This window comes from Nomascus leucogenys, chromosome 22a (genome assembly GCF_006542625.1).
Source record: "Nomascus leucogenys isolate Asia chromosome 22a, Asia_NLE_v1, whole genome shotgun sequence".
Lineage (NCBI taxonomy): Eukaryota > Metazoa > Chordata > Mammalia > Primates > Hylobatidae > Nomascus > Nomascus leucogenys.
Window position 1 is genome coordinate 82480106 of NC_044402.1, and position 14710 is coordinate 82494815.

Consider the following 14710-nt stretch of genomic DNA (forward strand, 5'->3'; position numbering starts at 1 on the left):
TGTGTGCGTCTTTCTTTTTGAGACAGAGTTTTGCTCTGTCACCCAGGCTAGAATGCAGTGGTATGATCTCAGCTCACTGCAGCCTCTGCCTCCTGGGTTCAAGTGACTGTCCTGCCTCAGCCTCCTCGGTAGCTGGAATTATAGGTGTGTGCCACCACACCTGGCTAATTTTCATATTTTTAGTAGATACAGGATTTCACCGTGCTGGCTAGGCTGGTCTCGAACTCCTGACCTCAGGTGATCCACCTGCCTTGGCCTCCCAAAGTGCCGGGATTACAGGCATGAGCCACCACACCTGGCCCAGTGTGTTTTTTAATAGGTTTATTTGTGCCATTTAGATTTAATATAATTACTGATAAGTCAGAACTTACATCTACCATTTTAGTTTTCCAGTTGTCATTTTGTTTTTTGTTTCTGCTTTATTTTTTTTATCTTTGCCTAGGTTACTTGAACATTTTTATAATTCTTATCTATAACATTTTTGAGTGTATCTCTTTGTGTGGATTTTTAGCAATTGTGCTATTATGCATACATACTTATCACAGTTTGCTGGTGCCAACTTTTATCAGAGTAAAGTATAAAAACTCCCTCTAAGTGTCTTTGCTTCCCTCTAAGTCTCTTTACCATCTCTTACTTATATGATTTTCTTAAATATTCCCTCTATATAGGTTGAGAACCATAATTTTTTATCTACTTGGCAAACATAATGTAGACAATTCAAGAGAGGTCGCAAAATCTATGATATTTACTCACATTTTTGCTTTTCTCATTATTCTTCTTTTCTTCCTGTTGTTCTAAGACTCCTTTTTTCAATCCTTTTTCTTCTGGTTATAGAGTACTTCCTTTGCCATTCATTTAGGGTATATCTGCTAGAGAGGGTATATCTGCTAGTGACAAATTCTCTTGGTTTCCTTTGTCTAATGGTGGATAAAGAAAAACTTTATTTCTCTTTCATTCCTAAAGGATGATTTTACTGAATATTGAATTCTACAGTTGATAGTTCATTTTGTTCAGTACTTGAAAACTGTCGTGCTGCTTCCTTCTGGCTTCATGATTTCTCATGAGAAATTATGCTTTCTTCTTCATCTCTTTGTAAGTCCAAAATATATGCATTTTAGAGACATTTTAGAACTGCTCTGATGTTTTCATTTCACCTGGAAGAATTCATCTTCCACTTGCTTTTTAAGCAGTATTCCCAGAAAAGAATTTTCCTTTTCTTCTTATGTTTTGAAATTTTAATTTTCAACTCCTTGTGAATGGGAGTTTTCTCTCCTTTATGCTCATTCTTCCTTGTTAATGTTCTTGAGTCTGTATTCAATACTATATACTTTTCATCTAGAATGAGATCCTAATTGGGACATCAAGGACTCCTGTTTTATGATGACACTAGAAGTAAAGCAGAGGCACTTACCTAGCTTGTGGTGGCTTGTTCTAAGATGACCACTTTCTCTCGTCCCGCTAGATACACAGATGCGTGCCTTTCTCAGCACAGACGAGAGAGCCCAGCTTCCACTTCCAGGCAGCAAGTCTGGCCTTTGTCTTTCACACGAAGTCAGTTCTGCTGAGAGATTAGAAGTTCTAGTTGCCTCAGTCGACTTCTGGATCTAAAGACTTTCAGGCCCCATGGTTTCCAACCTGCTTATTGCATTTTGCTTTTCTTATATTTATGGTCCTTGGAGATGTTTAACTAATTTTTGACTGTGGCTTTATCTTTTTAGTCATCTCTTTTTGTATTTAATCTGCCATTGCTATTGCTTTTGAGCAGAAGAGTCTTCAAAGCATGAACTTACAAGACTGTTTTTATTGGAAGCCCTCCAATTTCCACTAAACTGACTTTTTCCCTCACATTTCCAAAATAGCTGCCTAAAATGAAGATTCAAGTGACCCTCTGTTATGTAAATTCATCAAAAGTCTGTACCTTTGGGGTTTAGTCTAAGAAATTGAGTCTCTTCTTACCAAAGCATTCTATATATGGGTCAGTGCTCTTTAGCAGCCAATATCCAGGATAAATCATTCATTTCCATGGTTTTAGTTATTGTCTAAGGCTAGTTTCTGTAAAATTATATATCTGATTTGACCTTGCCTATCGCTTATTTTTAATTTGTCTTATACATATTGTCCTTGAAATAGATATCTTCCCAATCTCTAGAAACCAACAGAGGGAAGTCATACATCCTTATTTTTCCTCTAAGATTCCCTTTGAGCCACTTAGGCAATATTTATAAGAATTTGAGTGTCTGTAACATTTGAACCTAGCACATTGATTTTTAAAAATGGAAGTAATGGATTCTGCCTTAAAAAGTTTGCAAACTTTTTAAAAATTGTTAAAAGTATTTATTTAGCACCCACTATGACCAAATAATTGCACTACTATTGTAATTTGGAATGCAGAGAAGCAGCAAACAGATGGTCTGGTTTTATGCAACATAGGCATTAAGATAAATTTATTTGACAGGTTGTTATTTTGTGTCAGCTATGCTATTGTGCTCAGAGATGTGGAAAAATCAAACATAGAGGATAATCCTCATTCTTTTACAGGTTGCCTGGGGATATAAAAACACTAATGGACATGATATAGGGTATATGGTGATAAGTTCTATGAGACAGGAGTAAAGGAAGTGCTGTGGGTGTTGGTTGGGGAAGAGATGAGTTCCAATTGAGCATAGGGGAGACATGAATTGGGAAAGATTTCCCAGAGGAAATGCCATTTGAACAGAATTCAGAGGGATAGTAGTTTTCGGTATGAGGGCAGGAGTTTTCTAGATATGGGGAATAAATGCACAGAAGCAGCAAGCTAGGGGATATGTATAATCAAACAGATACTAGTGGTATTTTATTTTATAGTTTGTTCCATTATCTCCCCACATTCAGTCAGTAAGTAAATCAAGGTAAAGTACTCCCATTATTATGGACTTTTTGAAAATTGTTTAACTCCCCATTTTTTCCTCTAATACATTTTTACTTGCATCAGCTTTCAACAACTTCAACTAAACTTTGAAATATTCTCTTTGTAAGCGCACTCTTGTCCTTCCTTATACCTCTTTAATTGGCCCTATATAACACTTTAAAATGATATTTTCATGACCTTGTTTTTAGTTACATTGTCTACTTTCTAATCATGACTCTCTGTTGCTCTTCAACATATACACAGAATTCTGACAGTAAGAACAAAAATGTACTCTTAGGGTGATTTTATTTGTATTTAGTGATTTTTTATTTTTCAAGTTTTTATTAATGGGCTTAATTTTTTAAAAGAGTTTTAGATTTACAGAAAAATTGAACAAAGGGCACATTGAGTCCCATGGAGCACCTTCTTCACACATAGTTTCCCTATTTTTAATATTCTTAGTCATTACTATTTGTTACAATTAATAACCTAATAATGATATATTTTTTTATTAACTGAAACCTATAGTTTATTGAGATAGTTTTATAATGCCCTTTTTTCTGTTCCAGAATCCCATTTAGGATACTTCATTACATTTCATTGTCATGTCTCCTTCGGCTCCTCTTGGCTATGGCAGTCTCTCAGACTTTTCTTGTTTTTCATGACCTTGTCAGTTTTGAAGAGTACTGGTCAGCAATCTTGTACAATGCCCTTGTATTGGGATTTATCTGATGTTTTTCTCATGACTAGACTGGGCTTAAGGGGTTTGAGGAGGAAGATCATTGATATAAAGTCCCATCTTCATAGCATCATAGCAAGGGATCAACACGATTTATGACTTGTGCTGACCTTGATCACCTGGCAGAATTAAGTTTCCCACCATAAAGATACTCATTCCCTCCTGCTCCTTTTCCATACTGCACTCTTTGGAAGGAAGTTATAGTCTGTACTTAAGGAGTTGGAAATTGTGCTCTCATTTATTCATTTTTTTATTCCTCAAAACTTATGAGAAAACGAGGAAGGCAGAGTAAGAATTATTATGCTTCCTCTTTCCATTTCACACATGAGGAAAACTCTGTGATTCAGGAATTTTACGTGGCTTAAGTGTGGTCACGACAGACAAATGGAAGAAACAGTATTAGACATTATGTATGCTCTACAGTGCTTTCTCCAAGACAGATTTTGCTGCCAGCCTCAACCATGGCTCTTGAGGCTTTCCTTAGTGTTCTGTCTCTGCGTTCTGCCCATTTCTTAGTTTTTATAGTTCTCATTCTATTATAGTTCACTTTTCCTTATTTTTTGACCATGTTCTTTTTGTTTCATTTGCTCTTACACTTCATTTTTGTAGGCACTTAATTTTTTATTACAACTAGTTTTCCAAAATTGAATGAGATCTCATTGACAAAGACAAGGAGACGCTGGGTGTTTGTAGTTCACGTGTGTATCCACATGCATTCTCAGTTTGTCCTGTTCCTTTCATGAATTTAAATATCTGAAGAGCATTCTAACTAATCAATACTCAAAACAGAAATTTCTGTTTCTGTCTTCATCTTTAATGATGACAATATTTCTTAAAACTTAGATGAGTTTTACATTTTCCTCCCAAACCAAGAAATTTTTTCTTTCAGACTAAGTGGTCCTTGAGAAATGGAGAAATATAGACAAGATATGGCTGGAATAGCTACAAAAGCCTCTTTCAGAAAATTTATAGTTTTTGATTATGGATAATCTGCTAACACAATGGTTTTGTTCAACCCTACTCCAAAATAGTGTTTTTTTTTCTGGTTTGATGAGAGAGCTAAACAATATTTGAAGACAGGGATATATTCTTATGTTTCATGTGGGATCCACTTTCCTAAAGACTTCTGGGACTGCCAATGGGGTCAGAATTTGAGGCCCTGAGAAAAAAAAAAAGGAGACATTATTAAGAACATTTTGATGTTTTTGTGTAAAGACTGACAAGATTTGCATATATTTTGGGAGTCTTCTCCTTTGGCTATAACTTCCTTGGTACAAATTAGAGAGAAACTATATTCGTGGTGGTCTGTTGCCCCATTGCATGTGCTGATGAGAATGGTGTGTGTGTGTGTGGGTGTGTGTGTGTGTGTGTTCATGCATGTGTCTTTTTATGAGGTGCTTGGGAAGCAGAAAACATTAACCTCCCAAATTTAGTAGCAATCTATTAAGAAAAATAGAAATCTACTTAAATCAGTGAATCTCAAGAAAACTATGATCTGTTATTGGCTTCCCTTGTACTTTTGTCTGAGTCAATTTGACCTGAAAAGTTAGTTATTTAATTTTCACTTTTCAATTTCAAGACAAGAATATAAGACTGAATTTTTTTAATCCTTGCTTCACGACATAAATAATTGATTTAATCAGCAGAACTCAACAACAACAACAACAAAACAAACCTTTTTTCATTGAAATATTGAACAAGTGAAGCCCTCATAATTGCCTTGGGAAAACACTGTTTTAGTGGGCGTTGTAGTGAGACAGTAGGGAAAGTAAAAATCTGAATGATCAGATCCCATTGTGTTTCTAAAACATACAGTTATAGGTCCTGGTTTGGATTTTGTAAACTCCTAATCAAAAACAAAATATTAAGGAACCCCACTGGCATTTAATCATCCAATGGATCACAGTACATTGTTACAGTGGATCATATTTGATATTTAATAATAATATGGTAGCAAAAAAATAGTGTGCATTGATAGACAGGATTGTTCAATTTAGTATATTCATAGCTGCCTGAAAATGCCCCACATACTTAGTTATTGCATCAGACACTTGTGATTGCCATACTAAACTGTCCTCCCTTATATAAAGAAAGTACAATTTATGAGAAGTTTCCATAACCTTTTAACATTTAGTAAGCAAGATATCAGATTAGAATAAACAATGGTTCCATGTACTATTCCCATTCTAGCTGTTTAGCCAGTTTGTTCTCTTACTATATGAAATATCAACTTCAGGCATGATTGGATTTATAGAGAAATTCTACTACATATATGTATATATTTGTGTATGTATAGATATATATCCACATACATACATATATACTGCTTTTTTGTTATAAAAGTAATACATGCTTGTTATAAAAAGAAAAGCAGTACAGATAGGGATAAAACAGAATGTGTTATTCAATCACCCCAGGATAACTACAGTTAACATATTGGTAGTCTTCTATGCATATATATATCACTCTATCTACATATATCTATCCTTTATTAAATAAAAATACCATTCATTTAGTTTTGAAATATTTTTCACTTATATAGCATGTATTTTCATGTCAATACAGATCTACATCATTGTCTTTAAGCAGATATTATTTGATGAACTTCTCATTCAGTTTTTGGATCATGGGGTTAGTCTTTGAGCCTTGGGCCTAGCATAAGGATCAGGAAAGAGGAACTAGGTCAAGAAGCCAAGAGGCAGATGCCATACAATGTAGGTGACAAGGTAAAAAAGAAACCCAGCCCAGAACATCTTCCTGCCGTGGAAGGGGCATGTGTAAGCACCTCTTCCTCCACCCCACCATTCCTCACAACCCTTCATACACAGCACAGTCATAAGAAGCCACCCAAGCACTGTCATAAGAAATATTTGATGGAGCAATTAGTTCTTTCCAGATACATATGTAGAGAGGGTACTGCCTTCCTTGTAGTCATGGTGATTGGACTGAGTGGGAAAGGAGATTTGATTTGGGTAGTGACAAACTTGAGGAAATTTGACAAAGACTCTCATTAATGGATAGTGGCAGAGGAGAGGAGGTTCCTGACACCTTAAGTGTGAGGCTGATGACACCTAACTTTGTTCCAAGAGTCACTTCCCTGGTCCCCTTTCTGAACTGCTGAAAGGTGAGAAATCTGGGATGTCAAGAGGAAAGCTTTTTCTATACCTTTTTCAAACCTTTGGGAGAAGGTTATATCAAAAGGAAACCACCCACCTCTGTCCTCCTCTACTTCCTAGCTGTAAGTTGTAGTTTTTGTATAAGGCAATTATTAAATCATTTTTATCTGTGTTGTTGAAAATGTTAATATATGTATTACAAGAAAGAATATTACATGCCTAATACATTATACCTACTTCTCTTACAGAAATAGATGACAAGAAGGTGCCCAACACACAAGAGGAAGTAAGTTTTTAAAAATATTTTCTATAAATGTGTTCAAATCAATTAAAAATGCAAAAATTTGCTTGATTTGATGTGATATAAATAATATGATACAACTGTAATAAAACTTTAGATTGCTCCTTCTGACTGAATAAACAGTAATATAGTGTCATTAAAATCTCTGCCTCTCGGTTACCTTATTCTCTACCTATGTAATGCTAACCCCTGAAAAAACTTTTAAAATAAAATATCACTTTTAATGGCAAAATATGGTATTGACAACTTCAATGTATTGAGTGATTGTATATGCACACCACAGGCTAAGCCAAGTAATGTTGGAACCCCAGAGCAAGGAGATGGGGTTGGAGGGATGACACCTCTTACAGGGTCTTCTGGTATGTGGAGCCAAAAGTCTGAGGCCACAGTCTAGGGGGACTGAAGTCTCCAAAGCCTGAGTAAACAGATCCAAGGGATTCACCTAGAAATGTACTCAGATTTAAATTCAGCAGGCTGTCTGAACACTGTCACTCTCTATTCCCTCCACATACATGTGTAGGAGTTTGTATAGAAAATAGAAACCAGGAGAGGCTAGGAGAGCATATAATATAGAATATATGAACACAAAGTGAATAAACTAGTTCCCAGAAATGAAATAAATATTGAATAGGATGCTGTGCAGGGTTACCTAATCAATTCCCTTGATTGTAGGTGTAGGCATACAGCAATACTTAAAGAGAAAAATGTAGAATGGACAAAATATCAAATAGTATATCACAAGACTTTTCTGAAAATTTTCTGAGATAGTAAAAGTAGAAATGCTTTGAAAACTAAACTCTTATATAAATATAAATTAGTTTTTATTAGTAAGTTTACACTGTGTTACTAAACAACAACAATAAAAAAATTTCTGTAGATTTAATTTTCTATTTGATCTTTAAATATGTGTATGGAAGTAAACATTAAAAATCCATAAACTGATTCCTTCTCAAAACCAGCCAGATGTGACTGAAACAGTAGAAGTGCCCCAGAAATGTCAATCATCCACATATTTAACATTAATGTAGAGTCACCCTGTCTACACCTGTGCATAGTATGTAGGTATCACAAAACTCTATTCTGGAGAAATTTGCTTATACTATTTGCTCATCTGATGTGGATTTGGAACTGTTTTGTTGAAAGGTTTAGTTTTTAATTGATTGCTTTTGCATCAGATAAATAACATCTTTATGATACCTTTGAGGGCAGTTAATCTTTAGTAGGCACAAGGAAAGATGCCTCAAGCTCTATTTACAACTTTGTAAAACAGTTGCTAGTTTAAACTTTGTACATTATGTTCTTCCTAATGTGCATAGCAAGCCTGGAACAATCTTCAAAAAGTATGTTGTAACTATTTACACTTGAGCTTTTCAAAGCAAAAATAATTGCTCCAGATGCGAAAACTCATTGATTAAGACCCGTACCCTTACCACATTAAAACATAAATCAACGTGCTATTAAAACAGAGTCTTTGGCATTTTCTGATTGGGGGTTAGACCATGTAATTTATTAAATGAATAATATGTATATCCATTATATAGAGCTCTGTATTCTTATCTGTATTTTGACCCTGAAATAAGTTGTTATTTTTGTCATTTTGAAATGCAAAATCTCTTCTTCAATAACTTTATCCTGATCCAATAATGCTTGGGTAAGAATGTCACATAGCAGTTTTATTAGGAAAGGACTTATCTTTTAAACATGTGAAGAATGTTACCTCAACATTATAATTCCAAGTAAATGGAGGTAATAGTTGAACACGTCAATTCAAGAGGGTTATAGTTTGCTATTACTTTCCAAGGATCCTCATTGTCCCTCTTGAATCACTCAATAACCCCACAAACAGATACTATTATTCCCTGGACATAGCTTTTGGAATATACTTTGTCATGGAACTCAGACTGTTTTTCTCTCAAATGAAAAGGATTGGTGTCTCTTTTTCTCTTTCTTTTTAAAAGAAATTAATGTTATTAGGTGGGAAAGTAAAATGATTTCAAGGCTGCCATGAATGAAGAATCTTATGATTAAGTAGACCCTACAACTCCATATATCTCTTAAGTCTGTGATATCACTAACATGCATATAATTTCTCATTAATTAGATTCTATTTCATGACAGGGAGAAATCAGAAAGCTTTTCATAACATGGCACAGTATTTATTTCTCTCACAGGTCTGAAGGCATTGTACTTTGCATCCAAATCTAAGGCTTTTACTTTTTTCTCTTTCTCCACAGTTACAGAATGCATCCCCTAAGCAAAGGAAGCAGAGTGTGTACACACCACCCACCATAAAAGGTACTGTTCAGGTACTGTTTCCGGTTGTCATGAGTGCTGAATCATGGCTGGTCGGCCGTCTGTTCTCTAGGACCACACATTTGATGATAAGCTGGATCTAGTCTCAGCTCTGCAACTTAGCAGTGTGATGTTCAGTAAGATATCTTATCTACTTAAAACTTAGTTTCATCAAGAGTAAAATATGGGGTTGAAAAAGAAATAACTAGAGATCTCAGAATTTCTGTCTAGAAATTCAGAGTTTCCAAAATAATGACAAAGATTTTTTTTTTACCCTTATTCGCATACTTCCTTAAAGAAATTTTTCCAGAAGCCCTAATTACTCTTGCCAGTGTTGGCAGATGATTACCATTTTTCTCTTGGCTAAAGCAAAGCAGAATAACTTGAATTTCAGGGAGACTGAGGATGAAGTGTTGCCTCATTGTCTTGTGTCAGGAGCAGCTCTAAGAAACTCAATCAAACAGCTATTCACTGTACATGTAACTACTGTTGAAACAACTAAGAATCTAGTTCAGATTCTGAAATTTTCTCCAGAATTGGAACTGCTAAAAGAAGACCTATCAGTATCTTGACCAACATCAGTTCCAGGGAAAGCATCTCTTATTTCTCACACTGAAATGTTCTTAATTTGAGGTAAAGTCTGTCCAGTCTACTCTCTCATGTTTTTTCCAGTCTGGTGCTTGGGCTGTGGGCCCAGTGGTTGATCATGCTCAATTTGTCCAGCTCAGTTTCAACTGCATGAGAGGCCAGCTGAGCAGCTTCCTCTGGAGTTTGGAGAGAGGGCTAAATTGGGAGTGAAATTTCCCACTCTGTATTTGCCCTAGATTTGGGGCCTATTCAGGGAGGTGGGATATAAATGGACACATTAATAGCTACTTTCAGTAAACTTCCTTCCTCATGCAGCTATAAAACACCATGTTTGCTTGTTCATAAGACTGCAGAACATAATACAATCATCAGCATTGTAGTTTATTCCAGGATAATTATTGAGACTACTAGGCATCTCTCTCTGAAGATAAGTTTAACCATTTTAAAGATGTTTTCCCCATTGTAAGTGATTTTGTACTTTCAAGATACATCAGTTTTGGCATGAATGGGCAACAAGGAAAAATATATGTTCACTCATTTAATGATTTCCTCTGCTGTTTTTTAGGTTCACTTAAACTAAATAAATTAATACTGTGCTCATGTACTCAGAGAATAATAGTATTATTTTTAAAGGAAAATCTTAAACTGAAAGTCTCAAGGGCCCATGATGTTCATTATATTTAGTTCTCAAATATCAAAAGAATATGGGATCCTAACATTTAGAGAAGTTAGTCCTATTACACATTTTTGCATAAAGCCTTATACTGTCAAGACTCCCCGAGATACTCATTTAATGATAATCATTTGTGGTCATAAGTTAATGGCTTGAGAAAGCACAGTAATTGTTTCAAGAGGATATCAGGATATTACTACAAGTCACATAGGTTCTCATTTATAATCAGAAATGATTTGGAAGTCCCCTGCTTATGATAAAAGAAAAGAGAAAGCTAAATGCAAATATTTTATTTGGTTTACCTGTCCCTAAGAGCTAGAAATAAATATTTTAAGACAAAATGAAGCAATGGTAACATATGGCACCTTGTGAGCACATTAAGAGGCTTCAATTATAAAAGATGAACAAAGGAAATATTATTAAGATCTTAAATATAATGATACAATTGCTCTGAAATGTATAATTCTTCAAATTGCAGTTGAATAGAACATGCAATTATTGAGTGTAAAAACGTTTGCTGAGGGCACCATGGTACATGCTTGTAGTCTCAGCTACTTGGGAGGCTGAGGTAGGAGGATGGCTTGAGCCCAGGAGTTGGAGGCTATTGGGCACTATGATCATGCCTGTGAATAGCCACTGCATTCCAGCCTGGGCAACATAGTGAGACCCAGTCTCTAAAAAAAATTCTAAAAAGAAAAAAAAAATTTGTACTCACAGATCCTTGTTCTACATCTTGTTGTCATTTGTGAATTTTTAAATGACAGGTATCTAAATATTTCAAGATATCTATTAGGTCTTTGTCTCATGCTAAATTTTCTTTTTTCCAGGTTGAAATATCTTGATGTCAGTTATACCTGTTATTTAGTTATTTTGCCTTCATTCTTGATCTTATAAAAAGCTCCACTTTGCCTATATCATTCTAGAAGTCCATCATTCAAAATGAACCTAATGGTTAAGATGTATTCTGATCAGAAACTTGTGGAGACTTCAATTATGCCTGAAACCTCCTTCGACCCAGATACTTTAATTCTATTCATGCAACCCAAAATCTTATCAGCTTTTTGTGGCAGCATTACACATTGTTGGCAAATAGTGAGCTGATATAAAATCAAAATGTCAAAGTATTTTACAGGTACAGCTTTCCATATTATTCACCGTGTATTCCCCATACTGATGTCTTAAATTTGTTTATATCAGAAACTAATACAATACTGTCATCCCAATTGAATTGCCTATGTTGGAGACAGATTGTTACATCGGCATGCTATATTTTGTATCCTGACTCTATTATTCATTCTATTTTCAGCTATCTCAATTGTGTGTCATCATAGATAAGATAAACCTATTTTGCTATTTTTATCTGATCCATAACAAATGTATGAAACAAAACACGGCCAAAAGAGAGCCCTGCAGCAGCCCATATATCCCCCTCTAATTCACATTGATCCCCTTGTCACCACCATTTAACCATTTATCAAATAGACTTATTATATCAGGGTTCTATCCCTTCATCAGAGGTTATCATCAGCACTCTTATTAGATAAATTGTTGTATTTCAGATACCTTGTGCTAACCATGAGTCATAAATTTATGATATATATTGTGCATAAAAATGACAGAAGTTGAAGTTTGCATAGAAAACAGACTTTTTCATTATCTTGTGTAATATCGTGTTTCATGATTATACACAGAAAGTTCAGATTATCAGAAAACTGACAGCTGATGACTACTACCCATGTATACTTCTCTGGTGTTTATATGGTGGTCGGCACTGTAATTTACAGAACAGCCAATTGAATTATTGTTGGACTGCTTGAATCATGTTTTCAGAAAAGTGGATTTGAATGTTAGGACAGGAAATGGCTGACTCATATCTATCCCCATTGTGTATGTGTGTGTGTGTGTGTGTGTGTGTGTGTGTGTGTTTTACTGGAATGCAAATGCCTTCTACTGGAGAAAGCAAAGTAAGTGCTATTGATTTAAATGGAAATGTGAACATTAAACAAAGCAGCTGACTTAAAAATGACTTTGTAGAGCAGGGCCTATTAGTATTACATTACCATTCTTAATGCATAGCCAGTCAGATTTTTCGTTTATTTCTGTAAAACATCTTTTTCCTCCCATTCTTCATAATTTCTTGTAAAGACTTCAGTGTCTAGATATTTTTCTTCTAAGTCAAACAGACTTCTGATATGTCAAAAATACCTTTGAATGCTTACAGCATTTTAACACTGAAGCTTTTTTTTTTCTCCAAGGATGGCTATGATCTTAATTTTTTTTCAACCTCTTCTCATAATAAAGAAATAAATACAAATACAGAATAAATCAGAGAGCAAATCAACCTGGACCAATAAGAAGGCTAACATGGATTTTGGAGCGTGGAAGATGAAAGTGGCAAGAATGGCAAGAATAAGACGTACTTCAGATCACCAACTGAAACATGATCTTCCAGTCGGGGAAAACAGCTGATCATGGTGATTTCCTGGAATTCAATATGAAAGGACATGGACTTTGGTGGACAAGCCATCACAGTTCCAACCTCAATGCCACCACTTATTAGCTGTGCAACCTTCAGAAAATCAATGGGTTGTTCACCCCAGAAAACAACAACAAAGAAAAATATACTCAAATATGCTGGATGTATTTGGGAAGTAGAAATGAAGATTATGACCCAAGACGCACAGTTAAGGCAAGCCACATATGCATCTGCAGTGGGAAGGGTAAAGGGAAGTTTTATTGGCACAGGGGGAAGTTCATGTAAGCTGCTCGGAGACAGAGTTTATTAGTTTCAGACACTCAGAGCCAGATTTGGCATCAGTTAATTGCCAATATAATTAAATGGCAATTTAATTACATTGCTGGACATACCTGTCCAGTAATGGCTGCAGATGCCATTACTGAACCGGTATTCTTTTGAGAACATCTTATCTGAATTGCAGTAGTCCTAAAGAAAGAATTTCTTGGGAGGTTATTTTAGCAAGTCCTTGAGACAGTCTTTATCTCAGCCATACAAGCATGAACTCCTCCTTTTGGCTTTTTGCTTTGGTGTGTTTGGGCCTGACAAAAAAGTGATTTCATCCTAGTATCTGCAACTTTCACAGGATTAGCCTGTCTCACTTCTCTCATGGGGAAAATGAAAGTGTTGTTTACCACATACGATTGCTGTAGGGACTGAATGAAACAAAATGTGTAAAGAAAATGCTTAGATCAGGCACACAATACATGGAACTATTTTGAATAATTATTTGAGCCCTGAATTGAGAGTGGCGAATACTCCTCCTCCATTTCTGCTTCACCCTGCAGCATGAAGGAATGATTTTGAGAGAGACAGAGGAGAGGTGAAAGGACTTCCAGGAGAATAAAACAGCTTTGTTTTCATCCCAATGAGACTTGAAAAGTCAGGTTTAAGATGCCTAGATAGAAAATCCATGTGGATTACCATGCTTGTATTTTATTTAGCACCAAGCCTCAGGTAGGTGTGTGAAGTTTATCTTCAACATTTTGCTTTCTTTTAAACAAATGTGGCTTTTCTCTCATTTCACCTAGCTCCAGTCCTCAGACATCATGTCCCTTATTTTCCAACTATTATAACATTCCTGTAAGAGATACTGATGTTTAAATTAATAAGCCTTGCAGTTCAAAAAAGCTGAAAAACAAAATGATAGCTGATGTTGAATTTGGGGGGGCTATAGCAGATTATGCAATAAATATTTCTTGCCAGAGGGATGAGAAGGAAATCATCACACCATATAAACGCAGCCTACACTTAGGCAACATAGGTAAATTAGCCATGACTGTATTGGAATGTGACCAGTTCACTCTTCCTGATTTCAAACCTTCTTATAATTATGACTCAAAAAAACTCTTAAAAGGAATAGACCAGCTGTAATATCCTGTTCTCATTACCCGTTGCACATTGAAAATTGAAGGCAGGAAGAGAAGGCAGCAAGATCTCTTAGCTTCTCATCAGGCCATCTCCACCACACTACATTCCTTTTATAAACACTCCTGTCCCTCTGTGGGTGTTCTTCAGGTATTCATCACATTTGCCTTTCTAAATCTTGGCTTTTTTGTTTGTGCTGGCTCAGTTTGTTTACTGTGTAGGGTGGGGCTT

General features: G+C 35.5%; 1 protein-coding gene across 1 annotated transcript in view; it reads left to right on the forward strand.

The window, feature by feature from the left end:
- Positions 1-14710, forward strand: part of PPP1R1C (protein phosphatase 1 regulatory inhibitor subunit 1C) — a 134180-nt gene that overhangs the window by 62266 nt on the left and 57204 nt on the right. Inside the window, exons 3-4 of the mRNA XM_003253808.4 lie at positions 6991-7028; positions 9278-9338. Of these exons, the coding sequence (XP_003253856.1) occupies positions 6991-7028; positions 9278-9338 (99 nt within the window). The remainder of the gene's footprint in view (positions 1-6990; positions 7029-9277; positions 9339-14710) is intronic.